The sequence below is a fragment of the Ornithodoros turicata genome, unplaced genomic scaffold, assembly GCF_037126465.1.
Source record: "Ornithodoros turicata isolate Travis unplaced genomic scaffold, ASM3712646v1 Chromosome28, whole genome shotgun sequence".
Classification (NCBI taxonomy): domain Eukaryota; kingdom Metazoa; phylum Arthropoda; class Arachnida; order Ixodida; family Argasidae; genus Ornithodoros; species Ornithodoros turicata.
This window is the reverse complement of record NW_026999351.1, coordinates 1,698,142-1,724,454: the sequence shown is the minus strand read 5'-3', so window position 1 is coordinate 1,724,454 and position 26,313 is coordinate 1,698,142. Positions and strand designations below refer to the sequence as shown.

General features: G+C 43.7%; 2 protein-coding genes across 6 annotated transcripts in view; both read right to left on the bottom strand.

The window, feature by feature from the left end:
- The window catches only part of LOC135373654 (uncharacterized), a 33,465-nt gene extending 9,176 nt beyond the window's left edge, over window positions 1–24,289 (bottom strand). Inside the window, exons 1-2 of the mRNA XM_064606752.1 lie at window positions 24,277–24,289; window positions 21,897–22,014 (exon numbers count right to left, since the gene is read on the bottom strand). Coding sequence (XP_064462822.1) covers window positions 21,897–22,014; window positions 24,277–24,289 — 131 coding nt within the window. The remainder of the gene's footprint in view (window positions 1–21,896; window positions 22,015–24,276) is intronic.
- LOC135373628 (uncharacterized) lies at window positions 6,824–18,939 on the bottom strand. Of its 5 annotated transcripts, XM_064606717.1 has the most exons (4): window positions 18,605–18,939; window positions 18,011–18,041; window positions 16,239–17,812; window positions 6,824–12,833 (listed from the first exon to the last, which is right to left on the bottom strand). In XM_064606717.1, the coding sequence occupies exon 4, from the start codon at window positions 12,414–12,416 to the stop codon at window positions 8,934–8,936; it is 3,483 nt and encodes a 1,160-aa protein (XP_064462787.1). In that variant the 5' UTR covers window positions 12,417–12,833; window positions 16,239–17,812; window positions 18,011–18,041; window positions 18,605–18,939; the 3' UTR covers window positions 6,824–8,933. The 5 variants fall into 5 exon arrangements, with proteins under 5 accessions (XP_064462787.1, XP_064462792.1, XP_064462789.1 ...); XM_064606722.1 differs by having other exon boundaries at window positions 6,824–12,040; window positions 12,409–12,833; window positions 16,239–18,939; XM_064606719.1 differs by having other exon boundaries at window positions 16,239–16,580; window positions 16,638–18,939.
- Window positions 24,290–26,313: the final 2,024 nt, after the last annotated feature.

The following is a 26,313-nucleotide window of genomic DNA, read 5'->3' as shown; positions in this document are numbered from 1 at the left end:
TCGACTCCTGCCTATATGAATTTCTAGCCCCCCAAAACCCTAAACCAGGCAGGTTCTACATGTTACCGAAAATCCATAAACCAGGAAACCCAGGGCGACCTATAGTTTCCTCAATCGGCACCGCCACGGAGAAAATTTCTAGCTTCGTTGACCACCTCCATAAAGATATACCTCCCCGATTACCCTCATATATTAAGGACACCAACCATTTCCTCGAAATACTTAGCAAATGTGAACCACCCAATGCAAGCTTGCTTGTAACGCTAGACGTTACCTCCCTTTACACTAACATCCCACATGAGGATGGCGTGCTAGCAGCGGAGGCGGCGTATCTGAAGTACTCCGATCGCGCGGTTGACCCATCTGTATTACCAACTCTACTCAACTTGATCCTCAAAAATAATAACTTCGAATTTGACGGCCGCCACTATCTACAAATAAATGGCACAGCTATGGGAACCAAGATGGCACCAACGTACGCAAATATTTTCATGGGTGCACTAGAGGAAAATTTTCTAGCCGTGCGCGACAAAAAACCTAGTCTATACAAACGTTTCTTGGACGACATATTCATGCTTTGGCCACACTCCGAAGAAGATCTCAAAGGATTCATTCGCGATTTCAACCTGGTACACCCCGCAATGAAGTTCACCCACTCCTTCTCGGCAACGACTGTTAATTTCCTAGATGTAAAAGTAACCTTAACCGAGAAGGGTTTTCCCACTGACCTGTACCGAAAGCAAACTGATGCTCAGCAGTATCTTTCCTTTAACAGTTGCCACCCGCGCCATACTAAACTCGCCATTCCTTATAGCCAGGCACTCCGATACAAGAGGATCTGCTCGGACGACGATGTTCTAAACAAAAACCCCGCGGAATTAGAGCAGACCTTCGTTAATCGTAATTTTCCACCCAGTCTAGTAAGAGACGCCCTGTCCAAAGCACGACAAGCAGACCGGAGGAACTTATTCGGTAAACGCAACGACGAACCCAAGGGCGATCGCGTAAACCTTGTTCTTACCTTTGGTGCAGGCGCGGGTAATATAAACAGTATCCTCCACCGCCAACATAGCATCCTTCTGCAATCTGAACGGACACGACAAATATTTGCCGAGAAGCCACGGGTTACCGACAGACGTGCCCGCAACCTCCAAGATAGACTAGTCAACTCCAAAGTTCCCAAACCATTAACACCTACGGCGGGATGCCATCCATGCAATGGTAAAAGATGCCAAATATGCAAATCAATGCAAAGCACGGCAGCGGTCAAGAGTACAAACTCCAACTTCTCCCTTAAAATCAATGGCGACTTTGACTGTAACTCCAGTAACATTATTTATATCATTCAATGTACAACATGCTCCGCGCAATATGTAGGTCAAAGTAAAAATTCATTTAGGATTCGATTCAATAACCACCGATCAGATGTTTCGAAAAAAGGTAGCCTCCCGGTTTCTCGCCATTTTAGTCGACCCGGTCATTCCATTAATAACGTCGCACTTTTTATTTTAGAGTCAAATTTCACATCCGATCGCTGCAGAGAGCAACGCGAATCGTACTTGATCTACAAATTCCAATCTCTAATAAATGAGGATAAAGGAGTGCTATCAACTGTAAGAAGCATATCCGGATAACTTTTTTTCTGTATGTCCTCGGAGTGCCCGCTGCCTCTTTTCTTCTTTTCTTTACAGCTGGACACAATGACTCTAAGAACACCCCGGACAACAGGTTTTCAACGAGCGCGACCCAAGGCTCTGACACGTAATCTCCCCGGCCGATGACCCAGGAACCTTCCGGAATCTTCCAGAACATGACTCACTAACGACTGCCTCGCAGTGGAATTGTACCAACTGTGACGACACTTTTGTAACCTTTTAAAAGACCTTGTGCAGAGATTTTCCTCTCAGTCCCGAAGAAGGCGGAGCTTCCGCCGAGACGTAGAGTTCCCCAGACCATTAGTTTAAATGCCAGCTTAATAAATAACTTTCCCCTACTCCCTACTTCAGTCTCTGGTGTCTTTTCTCCCCTATCTATATTCAACATCCTGGTCGTTCGAACCTAAATTTTGTGGCGTATTGCATATATATATATATAGAACAAATAGGTTAATATATCAGACGGCTATGAAGTTGAATAAAAGTGAAATAATAAGACTTAGACTACAGATTACAGGAACGTTAACAAAAACTAATTTATTTAATGGGCAATGTGACACATAGATTAAAAAAAAGAATGGTCGACGTTTCGACAGTGGCACTGTCTTCATCAGGACAAAAAGAGACTAAAAGAGACAAAAGAGACAAAAAGAGTCAGGACAGAAGAGAGAGAGAGGACTTTTTGTCTGTCGAAACGTCGACCATTCTTTTTTTAATCTATGTGTTAAATTGCCCATTAAATAAATTAGTTTTTGTTAACGTTCCTGTAATCTGTAGTCCAAGTCTTATTATTTCACTTATAAACATATATATATGTTTATAAGTCCCAAACGTCGCCACACCAGCATTGGACAGCTGTTTCGGCCTTATTGGGCCTTCATCAGCAATGCGTAGGTGGGCGGCGTTTGAGCGAGTGGCGTCGGAAGGTCACGTGGAACGTGATGTCCTCCCGTCAGGGTGAGAAACTCACCTCTGAAAGCCCAGTGCGAAGCCAGTAAAGTATTAAGTGAAAAAAAAATAGCATAGGCTCTTTGGCTGCACGTTGAACATATGTTTATAAGTCCCAAACGTCGCCACACCAGCATTGGACAGCTGTTGTGGCGTCGTCTGTCCAATCCTCCTGTCCAATCCTCGTCTGTCCAACAGCTGTCCAATGCTGGTGTGGCGACGTTTGGGACTTATAAACATATGTTCAACGTGCAGCCAAAGAGCCTATGCTATTTTTTTTTCACTTAATACTTTACTGGCTTCGCACTGGGCTTTCAGAGGTGAGTTTCTCACCCTGACGGGAGGACATCACGTTCCACGTGACCTTCCGACGCCACTCGCTCAAACGCCGCCCACCTACGCATTGCTGATGAAGGCCCAATAAGGCCGAAACAGCTGTCCAATGCTGGTGTGGCGACGTTTGGGACTTATAAACATATGTTCAACGTGCAGCCAAAGAGCCTATGCTATTTTTTTTCACTATATATATATATATAGAGAGAGAGAGAGAGAGAGAGAGCAAAAAAATAGCCGAAGCTCTGTAGCTGCACGTTGAGCATATGTTTACAATTTGATCGTGCACTCCCAGCCAGGGACAGCTGTTTCGCTCTACTTGGAGCTCGTTAGCCTGGCGCAGCGCCAGGCTGACGAACTCCAAGTAGAGCGAAACATTGGGAACCGCATTATTACAGGACGTCTTACCTTGCCAAAAAAGAAAAGTTTTAAGGAAGTGTATACCGGAAGTCGCACTGTGTAAGCCACAAGACAAGGGTGTAACAGCTGTGTTTCAAAAACGCTATATTCCTTGTGATGAAATTAAGGAGGTGCATCATACCAGAGCATGCTGGTAGTACAGTTCGGATAATCGTCCCAGTCGAAAAAAAGTAAAGGGTCCAATTAGAAAATTTTCAATTGGATCAAATTTTCGATCAGTTGTGCTTTTGCCACACATTGGACTGAAAATCAATGAACCTATTCAAGAAGCAGTTCGTGCTCCCATTGCATGGCCAATTGGAGTTCAAAGTTGAAATATCTTTGCTGAAGGCAATGCATGCGTTACGGATACGTATTCTTGTCGCCCGCATTGCGTTGAGAAAACAGTTTTTTACAACGAAACACAACAACAACTTTGTAACAAGTACAATGATGTATGTAACTAAGTAGTCTAGAAATGTAGCCCACCTAGCAATGCCTATCTAGCAAAACAATTGCTAGATACGCTAGCTAGCGTATTTAGCATCAACAAACAAGACCGCCCCCGTCCCCGCCCCATCCCGCTCTTGCGAATGTTAATTAGGGCTAAACCTCGTGAGCGCCAGCCCACAGATACCGACCTCACTGTATCATCTGAGGAATTAACCACGTGGGCACCAGCCCACTTTCACGACTCTATCTGGTAAGCCATCCCTGCCACATGCCTTTCTTAATATTATAATTAGGTGCACGCCCTACTGTGTTGGAGTAAACCACGTCAGAGTGATACCGACCTCACTGTGTCATCTGAGGAATTAACCACGTGGGCACCAGCCCCCATATCATAAGCCAGCCTCCAGCAAGTCCCTCGCACGCGCAACACGCGCTTCTTATTATAATTAGTTTGCATGCACACCTACTATGTAAATAACTAAGACTGGGCACGCGCCTCAGTCTTATAAAGACGGTGCATGCAAACGGAGATTAATCAGAACAATAATTAGGTGCACGCCCTACTGTGTTGAAGTAAACCACGTCAGAGTGATACCGACCTCACTGTGTCATCTGAGGAATTAACCACGTGGGCACCAGCCCCCATATCGTAAGCCAGCCTCCAGCAAGTCCCTCGCACGCGCAACACGCGCTTCTTATTATAATTAGTTTGCATGCACACCTACTATGTAAATAACTAAGACTGGGCATGCGCCTCAGTCTTATAAAAACGGTGCATGCAAACGGAGATTAGTCAGAACAATAAAAAATGGCAGACCAGTTCTACATCAATTTACTCTCAAACGCTTCCACCGATGTATTTCCTAATAACACGATGAGTAAGTTCAGAGTTAAACTTGCTCATCCCGTGCACTTAGATGGGAAGTGGGAAGTTGCCCTGACAGAGGTGAATGTCCCGTTTGCAATTAAGAACGTCACGGACACTGTTAACGCTATATCTGAAACTAGTCTCTTTGCTCCTACACTCACAACAGAGCAAATTAAGTTTCGCGCAGGAGAAAACATTATCTTACCAATTCGACAATTCCTAACGAAACATTTAAAAAGCCAAGCAAGGATTCTACGTGTCACTGGACATTATGAGCTACAACTGCCACTCAATACCGGACTTGAGTTGAGCCTAGCCCTCTCTGCCAAGCTTGGTTTTCCTGAAAAGATTATTGGATGTTCGGAAGTGGATGAAGGTCAACCAGTAAAAGTATTGAAGTATCAAGAGGATACAGAAGAAAAAATTACTTTAATCACGTACCGCTCATGTACAACAAAATATGAAATTCCAGAAGGGTATTACGAGTCGGGAAAGGACCTAGTTGATGCAATAAATCATGCATACCGAACAAAGCTAGGGCTACCAGAAAGTGCACGTGTTTTGTTTTATAATCCATACAATGGAGTTTGTCAGCTGGAAGGTCGTAGCGAGGGTTATGTCACATTTCATCCATATTTGGCTCTGATGCTTGGATTCGGAAAAAGGACAACCTTCTCAAGTTTTGCTGTAGCCCAGCGGGATGTCTGTCTTTTTCCAGCACAAAATTATATATTTATTTACAGTGACATCATCGAGAATGAAGCTGTCGGTGATATCACGGCACCTCTTCTCCGTTTACTCCCTTTCAGGGTGCAGAGTCGGAATGAAGTGATTTCATATTCTTTCACTAATCTTTACTATAAATATGTGATAGCAAAAGAACTGACCACCATTCAAATCGAACTGGCAAACGAGATAGGTGATTTCATTCCATTCATTGCCGGCTCAGGACGTGTTGGAGTGACACTGCATTTTCGAAAATGTATATAACACAGGCACCCTGTTGCATAGCACATTATGGTACGGGCAAACGTGATCAACCACTGCCACATTATTCAGCTCCTCTTTATCAAGTCGGATCTGGTTATTTCTCTGATTTAGTGCAGCAGTTTATACCTATACTAACGAAGAAGGTAGCTCCCTACGTGGGTCGAAAGCTCCTCGACACTGGACGACACATAGCAGAAGAAGTTAAGCAGGGATCAACGTTTAGAGAAGCTCTAAGGAAAGGAGTTGGTCGTACAATCCATTCAACACGTGACGAGTTGCTTCAGAGGCTCAGAGGAAAAGGAAGGAAAAGAAAACAATCTGTCAACAATAAAAGCAAACGTAAGAGGGTGGGTCGGTCAGTAAAATCCCTGAAGAAGCGAAGAAAGGTCGATTTTTTTACTACAGAAAATGTCTAGCATCGCAATAGTACATAAGAATTCCTGCCTCTGCACCACAAACCAATTGGAACTGTTTTCTCTTCCTCCAACAAACTTTTCCTTGGAGAAGTCAGAATATGTGGAGTTTTTTCCAGTTTCTGCCCCTACAGCAAGTGGTGTAATCGAATATAATGTTCCAGGTCTCGGAGGTGGATTCTTTGACTTGCAGTCTAGTTTTCTACACATTCAATGCAAAATTGTACGGAAAAATGGAGATACAGCATCAAGTACAGTTGGCAGTACAGTGACACCAGATAGTGTGATACCTGTGCAAGCATTTGCATCCTCGCTCTTTCATCATGTCCACGTCTACCTTAATTCGACACTGGTTTCTAACTTCGAAAATTATGCATATCGTTCATACTTGGACATAATAACAAATGCTAATAATGTTACTCAAACTCACACCCTCTCTGCAATGCTCTACGAACCAGATCCAGTGGGAGAATCTGAAAATTTTGCCGCTCCTGTTGAGGCAAAAGGAATTTTTGCACGCTACAAACGGACCAAAGGTTCGACACTCTGCGATCTTTATTCCCCTATCTTCAGTGATATATGTCAACAGGAAAAGTTTCTTCTCAATGGAGTCGACATAAGAGTTGTCCTTCGTCAGAACACAGATGATTGTCGACTTCTTGCACCTGCCAGCGAGACTGAAAAACACACTATAGAGTTTTCACGAATTGTGTTGTACCTGCGACGTGTGCAGGTTTCTCCAAGTGTACTCGTCAGGCATCGAACGAAGACTTCAGACAACTCCAGCATCATACCTCCTTCGAGGATTAGAGATTAAGTACAGGACAATTGCTCCAAATCAATCTCAAGTGATTTTCGATGACCTTTACAGTGAACGAGTTCCCTCAAAGCTGACAGTATTGATGGTTAGAAGTGAAGCCTACCAGGGTAACAGACAAAGGAATCCATTTAAACTTGAAAATTTCAAGCTTAAGAGAGCTGTGCTTGATGTTGGTGGACAACAGTACACAGATGACTTTGACTTTCAACGATCGATCTACTCTAAAGGATATATGAATTTGCTTCACAAGCTGAAGCGGAAAGACATACCTCTAGCTCCGGCTGCATATGAGAAAGAAACGTTTATGCTCTACTACCATCTCACTCCAGATGTGGAAGTGCAGTCGCTGAGTCCAGTGGTACAAGCCAATGTTCGTCTCACCCTAACATTTGGTGGAAATCTTACAGAGGCTGTTACAGTTCTCTTTGTTTCAGAAACACCTCGTGTGCTAGAAATCAACAAAGACAGACGAGTCAAATTCGTATAGAAAAAAAATGGAGGAATGGGAATTTTATGCAGCCTTTGCTCGAAATCACTGCACAAGGCCACTGTTTCGTGGAACATTTGCATGCAATGAAATTGCAAGTCAAAAAGCTGAACCAGGGCTGTATGTTGTAAACACAGCTCCTAGATCCTCTCCTGGAGAACACTGGACCTTATGTTACATCTCTAAGAACAACAGCATTTCTTATTTCGACAGCTACGGCATACGACCAGTTTGCAAAGAAATTTACCAGTTTATTCACCCAACATCTTCCTTTCACTACAATGCAAAACGACTTCAGGGATATGGATCTGCTACATGTGGACTGTACTGCTTGTATGTAGGTAGTCTTCTAGCCTGTGGTTTCTCTCTTCAAGAGTGCACTCAGAAGTTTTCACCAACCAACTTCAGACACAATGACAGATTGATAGAAACACTTGTTCGAAAAAATTTCCCAAGAAAAACAGAGGATATGTCATGCTGTAGTGTACTATGAGCATTCAATAAAATTTCAGTTTGCCTGAAAAGAGCTTTATTTGTCAACTTAATTTGCACACTATATAATGAATCATTGGTAATAAAAAAAAATCTCATCTGAGATAGGCTATTTACAAACAGTGACTTGCAAACAAAGACATTGTTGATGATTACATACATGCTATTAGAAACTGGTTATTTCATACACATGCAGTCAAACTCCTTTATAGCGAACACCTTTTTAACGAAAATACCACTACAGCAATTTTTTTGCGGTCCTGCTGGAGCCCTATAGGTCCAATAATGGACATCCTTTTTAACGAAAATACCTTTACTGCGAATTTTTCTTGCTGTCCCCTGAGTTTCGTTGTAAAGAAGTTTGACTGTATAATCAAAAATTTTCTGACACGGATCATTTACAAACAGTGACTCTCATCTGAGACAGGCTATTTGCAAACACTGACTTGCAAACAAAGACGTTGTTATAGATTACATACATGCTATTAGAAACTGGTTATCACATACTCTTATAATCAAATTCTTAGAAAACAGGTTATTTCACACACATATAATCAAATTCGTCTGAGACGGTCCATTTACAAACAGTGACTTGCAGACAAAGTCAGTTGTTATTTCCATCGCAAATGCATGCAGCAATATGGGAAAGCAAACTGTCTCTCTTTCACTCACATCAAGAGCTACACATTACTTCAGGAAGACATGAAATTCATCAAACCAGGTCTCAGCTTAGTCATCACTCGTGGCTAACAAATATCCTCTAGCTCCTAACTCACAGTTGTAAGTAATCCCACACTGACAACCATAGATGTGGAATAATGCAATAGCTTTAGTTCATGGTTCTAACATGACATTGTTCTAATATATGACAAACCATAGCTATATGGATGTAACATCTTTATTACAATTTTTTTCTGTGGGACCAGGAATAGAAGGGCAACATCTGTTGCGGGGGTGATAACAGATGAGTTCCCTCCTACTCCCGTATGCCAACTCTGTAATGAAACCTCGTGACGGTGCACACCCCAACACCATCGCTTCATTAGAGAGACCAATCCGTACACATTAAAAAAATTCAACCATAGCCAAAAGGTAGCGTGTCAATTCCATCATCACAAATGAAGCGTTTCGTATCCAGTGGATTGAGGGCTATTTTTGTCACTGACACACTTTTGTTGACATTGTCCTTGTGCACAATGAGGTTCTGTTTAACTTTATGCATTGTGCCCTGCTCGAGAGCATTCGTATACATAGAGAAGTGGAGTTTTTGTGCTTCACATTGTTTAACACCCTTAGCGCGATTGTACTGCTTTTTGCTGCACAGATCGAGGGCGTACAGCTTTGGCTTCAGACAACAGAAGCCAAGAATGTGATCACGAGGAAGCTCATTTTTAAACTTTCCTAGTACCATCCTGTTTTTTGTCGAATAGAGTGGGTGATCAGGGTCATATCCAGAGTTGTCTAGATGCTCGTCAGCTAGTTCGTGGAGTACTTTATCGTCACTCAGCATCACAATGTAAGAATCAGTGTCCATGTATAGCAGTCGTGTATCAGGGGCTACACGGAGAAGATGGTTATGATAAAAATCAAACATCTTCAGCTTAGACAATTCCAATATTGTGAAGCCCAGGTACAGCGGTTGCTTCATGCGAAGAACAGACTGACTAAATTGGAACAAGATGACGTGAGAGCTCAGAGGGCGGAACTGTTTCAAGTTTGGTTTACGTAGAAGCTTCAACACTTGCTCATCTGTTACTGTGAGGCGACAATTTACGAATTTCCTGACTTGCATACATGTCCTGCCATATACACTATTAATCATTAGCTTTGATTGCTGTTTCTCAAATGCGTTTGTAGCTCGCTTCCGAAGTTCGTGATTGAAGTCGACATAGGATCGCAGAAAGGGCTTTTGATTGAACTTGAGAACCCTGTGAACTTTAGTGAGACGCAACCCCAATTGCAGATACAGTTGCAAATTGCGATAGTGGAGAAAGTACCTCTCTTTATCAAATAATGTTAGCAACAGTTTTGCTTCGGTAGCTTTCTGTGGAAGATTGAACTTCTTCATGAGCGCCTTCTGATAGTCTGACAATAGCTCATAACGAACGGACATTTTTTCAGGGGCAACGGGAAGATCTCTGTGGTGTTCATGAGTTGCTCGGTCATACACTAGGTCTACCTCAAGAAAGTAACCCACAGGGCTATCATCTCGTATCTGAGCTATATCCAAGTTAACAATTTCCTCCTCAGTGAGCCACTCAAATCCTCCGTAAGGCAATGGTTCTCTCATGACTGCTCCATACAGGCCATTTACATCAATGTAGTTAATTATTTTTTTTTCTTTTTCGGGATCAAACTGTTCTGTTCCTGGCACATTCGCAGTTGCTTTTCTCAGGGAGCACTGTGTGACACCTCCTCGTAAGCCATTCTCGATGAGCAGGTACGCGTTGGGGTCGTTAATTAGTTCTAGTTCTACCTGACTCATTTTTAGTGCACAAGACATGCTTAATCCTGGAAGGGATACAAAATGAAACGGTTCAATCTTGTGCACATCGAGTGTCCACTTTCGAAAGTTCTGAAACACATCTGCTAAAAGCAGTGTGTCTGTCAGAAGGTATAAGTCCGAATACTCTCCAAGACTCTTGAGCCGAAATTTTTCATACACATTCTGCGCGTGGTTGTAGTCTTGTTCACTTACTTCGGTTCCATTCAAAATGTTAAAGAACTTATCTCGAGGTGGTAGCGAAGGCTCATCATAGGCTTCAAAACTGGTGACAAAGTTATAACAGAAGACCCCCTTACGAACAACCAGCTGAAAGTGTTCCTCATTTGGAAAAAACTGGCGAAGGCATTGAAAGTTGGATTCACCTTTATCACGTAGATTTTTCACCAGTGTTTCAAGGCTTGCGTTCAGAAAACTCAAACTGTCCAAGAATCGATAAGAGCCGATGTCAATTGCTTTAAATTTTTGACAGCTGGTGGCAATCACGTTGATGTCTGACTTCTTAAGCAGATGTAAATGAGACAGGAGAAAACTCATGTCATAGTTAGCATTATGTGCAATGATTGGAATCTTGGGTGGCACTCTCAGTTTCAGGTTACACGTCTGACATAGTGTTTGTCGAAATTCTCCGCTTACATGGTCATGGTCTCGAACTTTTTGTCTTTTAGCAAAGGATTCTTTGCAGATATTACAATGAGTGGCTGCTGTATGTTGACGCTCATTCTCTTCAGTCATTTCTAGAGGTGCAAAAGCATGTATCCATCCTAAAATTTCGTCATGCAATTTCCGCAGCAGCTCCATAAATACTGTGACACAATTAGGACCACGGAAAAGATGCTTTTGCAACACGTGTGAGTCGGATGCACGTATAACCAAAAGGCAAAATGAGGAAGGACAGTGATCCTCATACACGTTTGTTTCCTCCAAACAAGGTGACAAAACACTTTCAAAATCATATACACAGTAGAAAGGGACTTCCGACATGAGATGTTCCCCGGCAAATGCTACCGTCTCTCCCTTCTTAGGGTAAATTGTCTTAGCAACCTTCTGATGCAAACACATCTTTAAATGATCACTGAGGATTCTGTCTGATGAGAAGCCCATCATACACCTCTTGCAATGAAACCGTCCGCTAGGTTGAAATAATCCATTAAAATTTGTGATAAGCAGAAAATGAGAGTCGATTAGCAACAGATCCACATGTTTCTCACGCTCGTCATCGACAACCTTGATGGGGTACAGAGATTTGTCTTCCCTTTCGTAGGCGTACACATTGATACTGATACCATTATTTTTTTCGAATGCTTCAACCTCTTTTGGGAAAGCTACCGGGAATGTTTTCGGAAAAACATACTCAGAAATATATGGTCTGTACGAAGATGCCCTACGCCTGCGATAACCAGTAGCAGGATGCAGTGCAGCTATTACAGAGAAGGCAAAACACATGTTCTGCTCATCTTCATGCAAACCAAAGTCCACACACAACAGAGAACGAAACTTATGCTTCAATTCTTGCGGTAACTCAAACTGGGCACATCCAATCAGTTGAGGCATCAAACGTCCAATGTTCATGATACAGGCATGAATGCGAAAGAGAAAAAAACCTGAACCTTCTACTTCGAGGTTTTCCAAATTTTGTGCTATTTCAGCAGTCACTTGAGTGATAGAAGGTTCTACATCTGCCTCTGACCATACTGTCACTACTTTGGAAGGCACGAAACTAATTTCGAGCTGTAACTCATCGTCTGGCGTGTGACGACCAAGTTCCACTTTAAGCAATACAAAATAGCGCAGTGGGAAACCAAAGTGTCGTAAGACATCAGCAATGTACTGTCTGTACTCGTGAAAAAAGGTTGTAACATCATGTCCGCTAACGTCCCTGTCGTGTAAATGTAGCTCGAACCGATTAGTATAGTTTCGCAGTGTGCACAAAGTCTCACAAAAAGGAATGCAGGGGGCTTGAAGATTGTGAACATTTGCCAAGTGAATCTGAAGACCTAATGCTGTTGCATAATACTGCCGTTCGTGCTGGGAGCATAAGTGACACGTCACCATATCTCATCACTTTCTCTTCGAATTGGTGAAGATAATATCTGGCGAAATGACTTTTTTACCATCTTTGGTAAACCGTTCTTTCTTCTCCATTTTGAGATTTGGAAGCAGTCGCATTTCCTCTAGCTCTTCCTCCGACAATTTTTTGAAGCGTCCAGGTAGATACACTTTCACTGGCTTGTCGTTTTCCATGCGGAGCTCCACGTATACGGCCTCGCCATACATAGTGTCAATTTTCTGAATGTCCAGCACTTCGAACTTTTCGTTTTTGGGTATGTTGCTCATTTTCTGAATTTCACCGTCACCACATTTTTTCAGTTTATCCAACTTTTCCATGACGGATGACATAGCTTACTTGTGTTATGGAGGCTTCGCTGTTATGTTGACAATTTGCTTTCTCCTCTTGCTGTATAGAATGAACTGAAAGAGAAGAATAGATTTGTAAACTCTTACATCTTCCACAGGAATATGTAACACACCTCCTCAGTCTGACGTTCTGAATGAAGAACCACTCTCTATGTCCGCTCTTATATAGCGATTGCATGCAGCTCTCTAACATGTGTGCACAGCCTTGAACGTCTACATCCTTGCAACGTTATACGTGAAGACATGTTTCAGCGTGTCCTATCTAACTTCATTGGTCTGGTAACTAACATACCTGCATGCACAACCTTGAATGTCTACAACCTTGAACGTGTGTACTTCGACTTTGGGCAAGCTTAGAGCACAGACTTGTCTTTGCTTTTTGTTGTAACCTTCCATTATGGAATGCTCCTGGTCTGATAACTAACACGGCTGTGCGCAACCTTGAATGTCTACAACCTTGAAGGTCTGTATTTCAGTTTAGCCAATCTGAGAGTGATGTACAGGCTCGTCTTTGCTGTAACCTTCCTTTATGTAATGTTGTGATTTCATAGCATGCTTCATTCGTTTGCAAAAGATGGCTGAGGTTGGACCTTATAGTTTACCACTCCGGTCTCAATGACCATATCAGGTCAAAGCCAGAGTGGAAAGACGACACTTGTTACACGTCTAATTAAACATAGAGCTGCTGTCTTCGACAAACCATTTGATCATATATTGTACATATACTTGTACAAACAACCAATCTTTGATAATTTTCCAGAGGTAACCTTCAGTCAGGATATTCCTACTAATCTTGATACTGTAAGAAATTCTTTAATTATATTTGATGATTGCTTAGCCGACAAACAAAGGCTCAAAGAAATCTGCAATTTTTATGTAGCTGGCTGTCACCACCTCAACTGTTCAGCTATTTTCATAACACAATATTTATTTATTAATGATCCTCTGTATAGATGCATTCAGTTTAACAGCAGTGCCTTAATTTTATGTCGTTCCGCCCGCACTGCGGACCAAATGCAAATACTTTCACGACAACTGTTTGGTCGAAAGAAAAGTGAACTACTGCCAAGTATATATAAAGATGCTTGCAAGAAACCATATTCATACCTTGTAATTGACCTATCCCAAAACTGTTCAGACCAATTTAGGGTGTGGACTAATATATTTCCAGACGACCAGCGACAAATAGTATATAAAACATGAAACGTGTCAAGAAGAATATTCATTTCCTTCAGTTGCTTGCTGATGCAAAGTTGCCGGAGCAACGTTATTTTCTCCTGGAACATGCTACGAGAGAGCAACTAACTGCTATTCGAGAGATTTGTATGAATCTTTGTAAAGGAAACATTAAGGTAGCTCCAAGAGTGAGAAATCAGTTGCAACCTTATGCAACACCTATCCGCTTTTTGGCAAAACGAGACACTACAGGAGTGAAGAAAGTTCGAAAGGTATTGCAACAATCTGGTGGTTTTCTACAGTTCCTTTTGCCACCTTTGCTGGGTCTCCTCTCGACTTTAGGTGGAAGGGCGATAGCAAAAGCAATCGGAGTGTAGTCGATGCAGAAATACGAGCTTGTGCCTTACCGGGAAACCCCCATCCCACAGATATTGAAGAAAGATGAACCAGACGATATCAAAGCAAAAGAGATAATCCAATATCTTCACTCCTTGCTACATCCCACTGTGAGTGAGAGCACACCTACACTGGGTTCAACAACAGCGAGAGAAGAGGAAACACAGACCGAGGAAAAAAGTAATACTGTCGTTGATTTCATGAGCAGTGGCTATAAAATCAGATCAGAAAACCTATTACGTCTTCTGGAACCAACGATCTCATGGGATAGGAAAACATTTCAGATAATTGTCGACGGTGAGCGAGTAGACAATACTAATATAATTGACCTCGTATACTATCTCGTGACGAAAGCAAGAAATGTTCAAAGACCACCCTATTTTGATCGGATTTTGCCGCTATTGGTCAAGCTAAACTTACCAGCACTTATTGTGCACCCATCTCGTCTTCAAAAACATACAGCAGAGAAAACTCTGGCCACTCCTTCACCTCATTCCGTAAGTGAAGCTTCCACACCTCGACGTGCGTCACCACCGCTCACACGAGCCGCGAAGCGCGCACGACAGCTCACATGGACACCGTACTGAACTCCGAGGAGAGAGGCTACTTCGAAGAAGAAAAAATACTGTCACACTTCCCTCCAAGACATCATAAAAAGGTATTAGCTATGCTTCAGCTGATGACAACGGTTCTGGCTTACGACGAGTACGGAAGAGTTATCTGTCACGGAAAGGTGGTGCCACACTCATCTATTGTTGAGCTTTTGAAGTACGAACTTCACAACAGGCAACCTCCCTGGATGAGAGGAGACGTTTCAGCTACAATCAACGCTTATCTATCACTCGATGCTCTTAGAGTTTGCAGTAGGAAGAAGTACTAATGGCAGCCTACTATGACCCGCAACATGTCGGCAGCTTTGGTGGAGTGCAGAGACTTGCTCGAGCCATAGGCGAAAAGAAGGACAAAGTCACTAAATTTCTGGAGACAAGTGATGTGTACAGTTTGCATAAGGAATACAAGCGACCCACGAAGTTTCGAAAAACCATTGCACTTGGACTTCGTGAACTATTCCAGGCTGACCTAAAGGATTTGCAAAGTCTAAAGAACCAGAACGATGGTTTTCGCTATTTGCTCTTTTGTATAGATGCTTTCTCTCGGCTTCTTGCCATTGTACCTATTCGTAATAAACGATCTCCCGAGGTTATTCGAGCTTTTAAACTTGCCTTTAAAAGAATTGGGACACCCAAGCTTTTGCACACAGATCGTGGAACAGAATTTACAAACAAGGTGGTACAACAGTTTCTGAAAGCAAGGGGGATCCGGCTCATCCATACAAATTCTCCTATGAAGGCCAGTATCGCCGAGCGATGTCAGCGAACAATTGTGACCACACTGTACCGTATCTTCACATTCCAGGGTCACAAGCGATATGTGAACATTTTACCTCAAGTAGTGAAAGCTTACAACAATCGCGTACACAGATCGCTTTCTGCCAGACCAGTGGACGTAAAGAAAGAAAACGAGCACATTTTCCGAGAGAGACTGTACCCCAGCCCGGTTGGACCACCAAAAAAGCCACGCTACAGCGTTGGAGACGTAGTGAGAATAGCAAAATACAGACATCAGCTAATAAAACGTTATTTAGGGTCATTTACGTCAGAACTCTTCGTGGTGAGAGCGATCAAGTTAGGGTATCCTAACACGTACCTATTACGTGATCTTAAAAATGAAGACATCATTGGTGGGTTTTATGAGAGTGAAATTGTACGAGTGAGAGAGGTTCCAAAAGTAGAGAAGATCATAAAACGACGAGTTAGAAATGGGAAGCTTCAGTACTTGGTTCAGTTCACTGGCAGTCTGGACAAGAAGTGGATCGCAGAAAATTACCTTGGTTTGTAATGACCAGTCAAGACAAGTCAGCCGCCGATGACACAACATGGCCTGAGGTTGATCCTCGGCTTGATGGCGCATGGTTGTCATCATCAGACGCAGATGAAGAGCAGCCTGTGCTAGGTAGAGATGTGTGTGGCAGATGGAGAAGAGGTTACACACACGAATTTCGGATGCAGCCTGTGTGTCGTCTCAAACACGTCTCCTACAAAGAGATATTGGAATGTGGGTTAACACAAGTAGGCAAAACTTCGCTCGTGGAAGCTTTTAAAATTGTGACGGATATGGTGTTGTTTCAAGCGCTGCCAGATCAACCTCCTGACAGGGTTACTTGGAAAACTGCAAAAACAATGTATGCCAGAGTTCACACCGCCTGTACGTTTGCCTCGGAATCACCTTTTGCCTTACTTGCTGAATGGTCACGTCACGTGGACGAAATTTTGACATATGCTGACGAGGTTGACGCTATGCATCTTGCTGCCGAGAGTCTATGTTTCATGGAACAAGCCGAGTCTGAAGGTTGGCACTACTTAACAGGCTACATCAGCAAGCTAACACTTGACCTCTTCAAACATCGACTGGTGCACAATGGAGCATAAAAAAAATAATCACCGCTCATGTATCAGGGAAATAAAAATGTACATTTGTACTAAGCCCTCTCATTTCATTGTGAGTGAACAGACATGGATAGATGTTTGTGTGTTCTCTTCTCCGTTGTGTGGCACACGTTTTTGCTTGTTGTGGTGATCATCGAGCTAACGAAGCTTCCATCCTCTTCCCTTCAGCTTCATCAGGGCAATTGCAGCAAAGAAGCTGAACTGGAAAAATATGTTTATGTACATTCGTGCCCTTCTGACTTGCTTGTGGTACGCATTTGGAGTGAAAACGGTAAACCGAAGCGTTCTGGTGTTACCCTAACACGAAACGAAACACGCCAGCTGCAAAAATGCTTAGAGACAGCCAATCTTACAAGGACCTATTACGATAACGAATGCTCAGATGTATGCTGTTTGTGCTTAGAACGTGAGTTAAAACTTCGCCGCTGCCCAGGCAACATTTACTCTCTTGGCAGAACAATTGGTCGACATCACTCTGGCTATGGAATCTCACTATCTAAAAGGGCTGTGATCTCACTGTCCTTGTATCTAAATAAAAAAAAAATAACTGTTTGCAAACGTTTTCACTTCCTGTGATGGGCTAGGAAAGCATTCCTTAAATCACAAAGACCTGCATGTCGCCACTGAAAGCGAGAGGCATGAAACCTTGTCGTTCCTCATATTTGCATTTCCATAAATGACTTGCATGTTCATAGAAAAGCATTATATATAGTATATGTATTGCAAAAGAGGAGGGCAAATCCATGTACTTACCACAGTCTGTCTTTCCAGTCAAACACTCTCACGGAGAAAAAAAATCTTCATCTGGAATCCCGAGTGGATTAACTTGAAAAAAAAAAGTTTTCCACCTCTTCTCCATTGTATAGCACACATTTTTGCCTTGTTGTCAAGGAAGATCTCAAACTGTTCCCTTCAACCTCTTCGGAGTAGTTACGGCAAAAGAAGGAAGATGAACTGGAAAATATGTTTTATGTCAAAGCAAAATCAAACGATAAAAAAAAAACACCGTTTCGCTAAGTTTAAATGCAAAGAAACATGCAGTAACAAGACTGAACATTTCCTAAAGTAGGCTTTCCCCCAATGCACGTAGGAGTTGGGTGAAGACTAGCTACATCTCACAAATGAAGGTAGACACATTCCTTTCTTTCTGACCTGTTTGCCATTGACGTGCAGGTGAAGTGTTCTGTTGTTACCCGAACATGAAATGAAAAAGAGAAGCTAAAAAAATGCTTAGAAGAAGTCGATCTTACAAGCCCAAAATGTGAGATGACCCTTCAACCTCGTCGGAGTAGTTACAACAAAGACGATGAACTGGAAAATATGTTTTATGAAGAACCAAAGTCAAACAATTAGAAAAAACACCGTTCCGCTGAATTGAAATGCAAAGAAACAAGCAATCCAGCAAGACTGAGCATTTCCTAACGTTGACTTCCCGCAACGCACGTAGAAGTTAGGTGAAGCCGACTTGTAAATTAGCAATGTCCTCCAAAACATACAACGCAATGCAATGTCCTAAATAAAAAAATAATGTTGTACTGTTTGCAATCGTTTATTTTTCATTTCATCTACTGCGATGATCTAAGAAGGTGCACTTTAAAATCACAAAGATTGCATGTCGGCAGCGGGAAGGAATGAACCTCATTTCTTTTTTTCTTTCACCTACATGCATTCCATAAATGGCTGTGACCTTGCACGCTCACAGGGGAAGAACTTATAACAAGAGAAGAGAAAAAAGCATGTACTCACCTTAGTCTGCTTTTCCAGTCAAACACCCGCACGGAAAAACCTGAGCTGGAATGTCAAGTGAATCCACCTGAAAACAATCAAGTGGCATTCACTTGACATTCCAGCTCAGTCCGGAAAGCGTTGCGGACGAACCGTCTTATATAGAAGTCGCTTCGTTTGCCTATGAGAGTGCAGCGTCGACCGTCTCGCCCCAAAGACGTGATGAGGAAAGTGATATTATCGTTTATCCTTGAGAGGTAATTACGGCTTTACCCGGGCTGGCTCGCTCTGTTCAGAAATCAAAGCAGTCAGCATGGAGGTGGCTGTCATTAGTATACTGCGTCTTTTTTTCTTCTTCTTTTACCTGCGGCGCAACATGTATCGCATAGTAATTATTTTTCCTGTCTTCGAGTTGCAAAGGCGACACCGGCTAGAGTAAAAAGGTACGACCTTTATCCAACGAGTTGTCTTATATGCAAATGCTTGCTATTGCAATAACATCGTGTATCTTCGAGCGTTTATTCGACTTGCTCGCGTGCTCATGCAAATCAGCAGAAGAGATATCACAGTCTGAGTGGAAACAGCGTGACCTTCAGCCATCCCGTCGTCTAATATGCAAAGCGTCGCTAACGATGGAATACGGAAAAAAGTGATCTTATCATTTCTCGAGAGTTAATCCGTGTCGTACACAAAACGGATTAATAGGGAGAGGTAGCCTGGTCGACTACAAGTCCAAGCATGTTTAATGAAATCTCTACAATGAATATCATGATGTTCCCCCATGATGCGTCGGATGTCGAATTTCGAAGCGGTAAGCCTTTTGTCGGTTACACGCCCTTAGCACCCTGTCCATAATCACATCTCAATACTAGCTACGCCATATCCTTGCAATTCGCAACGATGTTGTGGCGGCGGCCGGTGCATTTTTTTTCTTTTTTCGATCGGTTGTCGAAGATCAGAGCTGTAGGCCTTCTTTTTTTTTTTCGGTTACGCTCTTAGCGCTCTGAAGTTTAAGTATATACTGTCTCTTCGCACTTCGGAAGGAGTCGATTGGCTGATCAACCATTTCCATTAGGCAGACGATAGCGAGGTGTCCTACTTGTCGACTTTAAACGTAATAAGAAAAAAAAATATTTGAACAATGTTGTGCCATGTATGAATCGAGCTATCGTTTTATCCTTGCAGGGATCCAATAAACAAAACACAGAAGCCGACACTGAAGATTTTTGTTTAAGTTTAATTTGTACAAGCTTTCACGTGGAGGTCCACGCTTCCTCTGTATTTTGTTTATGAGATCTACAGGACTTGACTCCCCTCTTCGTATACGCTTTTGCAGGATCGAGTAAGAATTGTGCAACTATCCATAAAAAATTAATCTTCGTAATCTTATTATTATTATGTTTTACTAAGATCCTTAGATGGATGAACGGTTATGGCACATTTCTGATTTCATAACTAAGCTAATTATTCATTGTTAACGTAGTTTGTTTAAAACAAGAGGTATATCATTCTGATGGAACTACACAATTAAGATGACATTCAGTGAGTGCATCCTACAGGCAAGCAAAGGGGTTGGTGCCCCCACGTGGTCAGCCACAACTGGTCAGGTTTAAAATCTGCGAGAGGGTGGAGGTAAACTTATTAAGAAGTATAACGACAGCTTCGTGGGCTGGTTCAACCGCGTTTGAGAGTAAATTGATGTAGAACTGGTCTGCCATTTTTTATTGTTCTGACTAATCTCCGTTTGCATGCACCGTTTTTATAAGACTGAGGCGCATGCCCAGTCTTAGTTATTTACATAGTAGGTGTGCATGCAAACTAATTATAATAAGAAGCGCGTGTTGCGCGTGCGAGGGACTTGCTGGAGGCTGGCTTACGATATGGGGGCTGGTGCCCACGTGGTTAATTCCTCAGATGACACAGTGAGGTCGGTATCACTCTGACGTGGTTTACTCCAACACAGTAGGGCGTGCACCTAATTATTGTTCTGACTAATCTCCGTTTGCATGCACCGTTTTTATAAGACTGAGGCGCGTGCCCAGTCTTAGTTATTTACATAGTAGGTGTGCATGCAAACTAATTATAATAAGAAGCGCGTGTTGCGCGTGCGAGGGACTTGCTGGAGGCTGGCTTACGATATGGGGGCTGGTGCCCACGTGGTTAATTCCTCAGATGACACAGTGAGGTCGGTATCACTCTGACGTGGTTTACTCCAACACAGTAGGGCGTGCACCTAATTATAATATTAAGAAAGGCATGTGGCAGGGATGGCTTACCAGATAGAGTCGTGAAAGTGGGCTGGTGCCCACGTGGTTAATTCCTCAGATGATACAGTGAGGTCGGTATCTGTGGGCTGGCGCTCACGAGGTTTAGCCCTAATTAACATTCGCAAGAGCGGGATGGGGCGGGGACGGGGGCGGTCTTGTTTGTTGATGCTAAATACGCTAGCTAGCGTATCTAGCAATTGTTTTGCTAGATAGGCACTGCTAGGTGGGCTACATTTCTAGACTACTTAACTACACAACACAGGCTGGCGTTGTGTTGTTACGTCGCGTCCTTGTCGTTGTGCTTATAAGGAAAGATGACTGCAGTGCGGGTAAACCCGCGGATAGCCGCGGGTACCCGCGCAAGTTTGTTATTTTCGAGTACACAATTCCGTGTCATCGCGGGTTGCGGGCAAGGTGCCGGTAGACTCGCACTGCCTCAGCGGATTACGGAGGTATACCCGCAGTACCAGCAGGCGCAGAACCAACCCGTTGGATTGGGGTGTATGACCCGATTCATTCGAACATTTGGCCCAAAATACTTTACAAGACGTTCCACATCCAATTCGTCATCTCAAAATAAAGTTGTTGTTATTGTTTCCCACATAGGGCTAACTTCGGCTATCTTTCGACACCAAGACTGGTACACTTCGCATCAGTAAGCTGGCAACCATGTCCGCAGTGGCCACAGCGTACGCGTTGGAAAAATGGCTCGCTAAAGGAAGGACATTGTCCTCAGTATCAATAACTCATTTCGTGCCGTCACGATCATGTGGCATATAATTCATATATGAGTACGCATTGGGCTGCGGGTATATCGGCTGGTATGCGGATAGGCGTCGGGATGTTCAGGTACGGATGCGGGTTGTGCGGTTGCGGTACGTGTGCGGGTACGAACTTTCGTGCCCGCACTCATCACTACCTATAAGGTCATGCTTCGTCGTCATGGACCCCATGGGCAAGCTTTTCTACGCATGTTCTCTTATGTGTATAGTGTGTACTTAGTGTATACTCCACTGAATTTGCGTATTCCCGCATAAAAGACGTACCTGACCAGGGTGTTGGACCACATACAATTTGTAACAGCTAGGTAGGAAAAGGGAGGGTCGTAGTAGATGTTGGGCAGCAAACGTCCTCCACAGGGTCCTGTTTTATCTTCGTACCCGTCTGAAACAAGTCAGCACACTTAAACAATGAAGGACACAATGAAGATATCATGATACTCTATCGACCACAATCGAAGAATCACATATTTCTGTACTAGAACGGCCCGGCAGAGACAGCCGTTGCAGTTCCGCCAGCAATTCACTTCGCTAGGCACACCTTGCCTGACCCAGACAGACTCTGCAAGCTCTACACTCTAAATCCTGTGACGGACATGTGCCAGTTAAAAAAGCTCCCTCAGAAAGTGCAGCGGGTACACAGCCGTAACCGTCTGGAAACAGCCGTAACGGTAATCAAATAGCAAGCCCAGCGAACCTCATCGCCAAATTTCAGCAGGTACAAAGCCGTCACGTCGGTATGAAACGGCTTTGTGCCCTTTGAATAATCTGTGTGCCACCTGAACCTCGTACTGGTGTGCTTGTTGAATAATGCGTGTGCCGGCTGAATATGCGTGACTTCGATGGAGCGTACTACGTTGCCCCACGCTCCTCCGGTGAGGAGTGACATGGCACAACGTATTCTCCCGCAGTACGTTCCTTCCCGCCCGCTGTCTGCGTTGCAACCTCGCTTTTGAGAAGGATGACACCTTGCTTTTTAAGTACAGGTCTAATGTTTTTTCAGGGTAAGTCAACCTAGCTGTGATGCATCGTACGACACCTGCGTTTCACTCGTGTTTGACAATCGAAGTACATTCTGTTGCAGACGGTGGACGCATTGCAAATGGCGGCAGGAGAGGATCGACTGCATCGGTGAAGCGACGATGTACATTACAAGCGAGGTTAATAGTCGAAAGATGAAAGTCACTGAAAAGGTTAGCCAGCTGTAGGGATCGAACCCACATCTTCTGGATTACCGGTCCAGGGCTCTACCAATTGAGCTAAGCTAACACGCCTCTCCAGCGACTTTCGGGGTGCGTCATCTGAAGGGACGACAAACCAGCCACTCTCTCTCACTCATCCTCCTTTCACTATTACATTTTTGCTCACTGATACACATTCATACGACGGAAATCGACGCAAGCGGCACCTGTTGAACAAGAGATAAACTGATGTTCTGAGACTGGAACAACATAGAATGGACAGATACAAAGCCTCAAATTGCCTAAGAAATCAACGACGAAAGATGAAAGTCACTGAAAAGGTTAACCAGCTGTAGGGATCGAACCCACATCTTCTGGATTACCGGTCCAGGGCTCTACCAATAGGGGCGCGCGCCTGGAGTTTAGCGGAACGACGCCAGCGCCAATTTCTCCCCTGTCGACGGAAGGCGAAACTACCGTCCCGTGTATGCCGGAGTGTGCTGCTGGACGATTCCACGCAATTGATCCAGCTGACCTGGTCGGCCCCCACAAAACGATCCGAATTTTTACGAAAATTTTTTTTAGCAGTCGCTAATAGTGCAAAACGACACACCACGAAACATTTCTTCCCAAATCTCAATGTGGCGGGTGCTAGACACGAGTAAAGTTCGCAGCGCTGGCGAAAACCGTGCCTGGCGTGAACGGCAGGTGCGGCTCATAGAAAGCACCTAGAACTGTGTGGTTTTCTTTTGCGGATAGAGGAAACTATGCTCTACACAGCATCCAAATCCCGGTTGTCGTGCTGTAATCGGTGCAGGGATACAAAGGCCGGAAGTTTCGCAATTTTCCTCCTACTTCGCGATTTTTTTGTGGACAATCAAACTATTAAACTTTAATGAATATTTTTTTCCTGCCAAGGCCCCAAGGAATACTTCAACAGGAAAAATCGCCAGACACGTAACTTTCACAGCCATTGCAGGAAAAAAAGAGGAAGTATGCGATTTTTCTGAAATTCGCTACAATCGAGCGTAAAACACGCAATGAAGAGGTTGGAAGATACGGCTGAAATCAACGCAGTTTTATAGAACGAGCCTTGCTCTACAACATACTAAAACATCTCGAGGGTGTTTTTTCGTATACAGGAGAAAATGTTTTTTTGTAGTAGAGGGTATTACGACCACAAAAAGAAAAGAAAAAGGCCAACAAAAAAAGCTGTCACCAAACTTCATCCACACGGGCGACTTCCTGTCTTTCGTTCTGACAGTGAAAACCCCGGAGCGGCATAGCTTTTGTAGCGAGGACAAGTCCTGAGCGTCCTATCATCAACTCGTGCACTCCAGTCCAAAAAATGTGTCCCAGTGCAGTGAATATGTCTCTAAACCCTATGGAACGTAATTTCAGTGGGGCTTTGAAACAACAGTGTTGGCACGAGACTGTCCTTTTAACCACTGAAGTCAGTAACGCACCTTTGGCTTCCATTTGAGCATCATTTATCCAATTGTTAGAACATTGCTACAGAATAAAGCAAATGTTGATATTCAAATAATATAAGCCACAAGTTTATTCGGTCTCACTGAGCTCATTGAGGAGATATGTAAAGTAAAAATAGTCTAGCTTTGGGATTAATTCTGAAAGAAACGAGTCATCCCGAGTGACTACCACAGTCTGTGTCTCCTTCGGACTGTACACAAACAAAACACCCCTGGACAGGTTGAGAACATATAACTGGACTTGGATTTGAGTGTAGTAGCAATGTTGATTCCTTAGTGATACCTGTCCAGTACACAGCTCTAGATATTCTACCAAACATCGCGCACCATCTTCAAAAATAACGCTCCTGTGAAGTATGCTTCTACGTTCCCCACCTTGCCGAATCCACAAAATAGACGCAACATTGCCATAGCTAGGAAAGCACGGCGGCACAACGCAGAAGTAGCCGTTCACTTGCTTTCGCTGGAAACAGCTGCGCCTATGGCCTGGCTGGCGCGAGACGGTAATTACTCCGCCACCGCGAGTGGCGCTGTACGCAGTGAACTTGCACGCCACCTGGCCGAGGCGTTTCACCCTATTCAGCTAAGCTAACACGCCTCTCCAGCGACTTTCGGGGTGCGTCATCTGAAGGGACGACAAACCAGCCACTCTCTCTCACTCATCCTCCTTTCACTCTTACATTTTTGCTCACTGATACACATATTCATACGACGGAAATCGACGCCAGCGGCACCTGTTGAACAAGAGATAAACTGATGTTCTGAGGCTGGAACAACATAGAAGGGACAGATACAAACAAAGCCTCAAATTGCCTAAGAAATCAACGGCGAAAGATGAAAGTCACTGAAAAAGTTAGCCGCTGTAGGGATCGAACCCACATCTTCGGGATTACCGGTCCAGGGCTCTACCAATTGAGCTAAGCTAACACGCCTCTCCAGCGACTTTCGGGGTGCGTCATCTGAAGAGACGACAAACCAGCCACTTTCTCGCACTCATCCTCCTTTCACTCTTACATTTTTGCTCACACATTCATACGACGGAAATCGACGCAAGGGGCACCTGTTGAACAACAGATAAAGTGATGTTCTGAGGCTGGAACAACACAGAAAGGACATATACAAACAAAGCCTCAAATTGCCTAAGAAATCAACGACGAAAGATGAAAGTCACTGAAAAGGTTAGCCAGCTGTAGGGATCGAACCCACATCTTCTGGATTTCCGGTCCAGGGCTCTACCAATTGAGCAAAGCTAACCTTCTTTCCTTTCGTTATAGGTGACCGTGGGACTGTATCGATTACGAGGAGGTGAGTTACAAAATGGAATACTATTCCAGCATTAACGTTGGAACAATACCAGCGTAATATTCACTTCGGTGTCTTTACAGGTTGTTTCCTGTCTCAACGGTCACACATACGCGTTCAAGATTGCAACTGCTTCTCACATGGAATTGGTGTCTGTTTCCACTTGTTGGACAATTGTTCCTCGGTCATTTCGTTTGAGGAACTGTCGTGTTCCGTGTTCGAAGTTTCGAGGATTGTGTGTTCGGCATTTGGAGGACTGCCTGGTGCATCGGATCATCGGATGGGTTGTGTGCCCGTGCAACGTGTGCTCCATATGTGTGTGTTGGGATTAGTGAACCGTGTATGCTTTCCATTCGGCAAAGGATTATGTACTGGATGCAATTTAAAGGTATGTGCAAGCCAATAAAATTTGGTGTTTCATGTTCGATGTGCTTGGAGCATTTTCTGCTTTTTCTTTTTTTGCGAAGCGTGGAGGTCATTTTTCTGTTAGGGAACTCGAGAGGCGCAATGTGTTTCGCGTATTAGGGGGTACAAGTAACCCTTCGATACGTCCGGTACACTGTGGCTCCTGGCGTCAGCAGGGATGTCGTACCGGTTGCTTCAGGGAGCATATGGCACCCGCAGCTCTCGCAGGCACCGCGTGCCCCTTGAAGACATCTGGCACCTTTTTTTAATAAAAATGTGCCAGTTGATCACACGGCAGCTATCCGT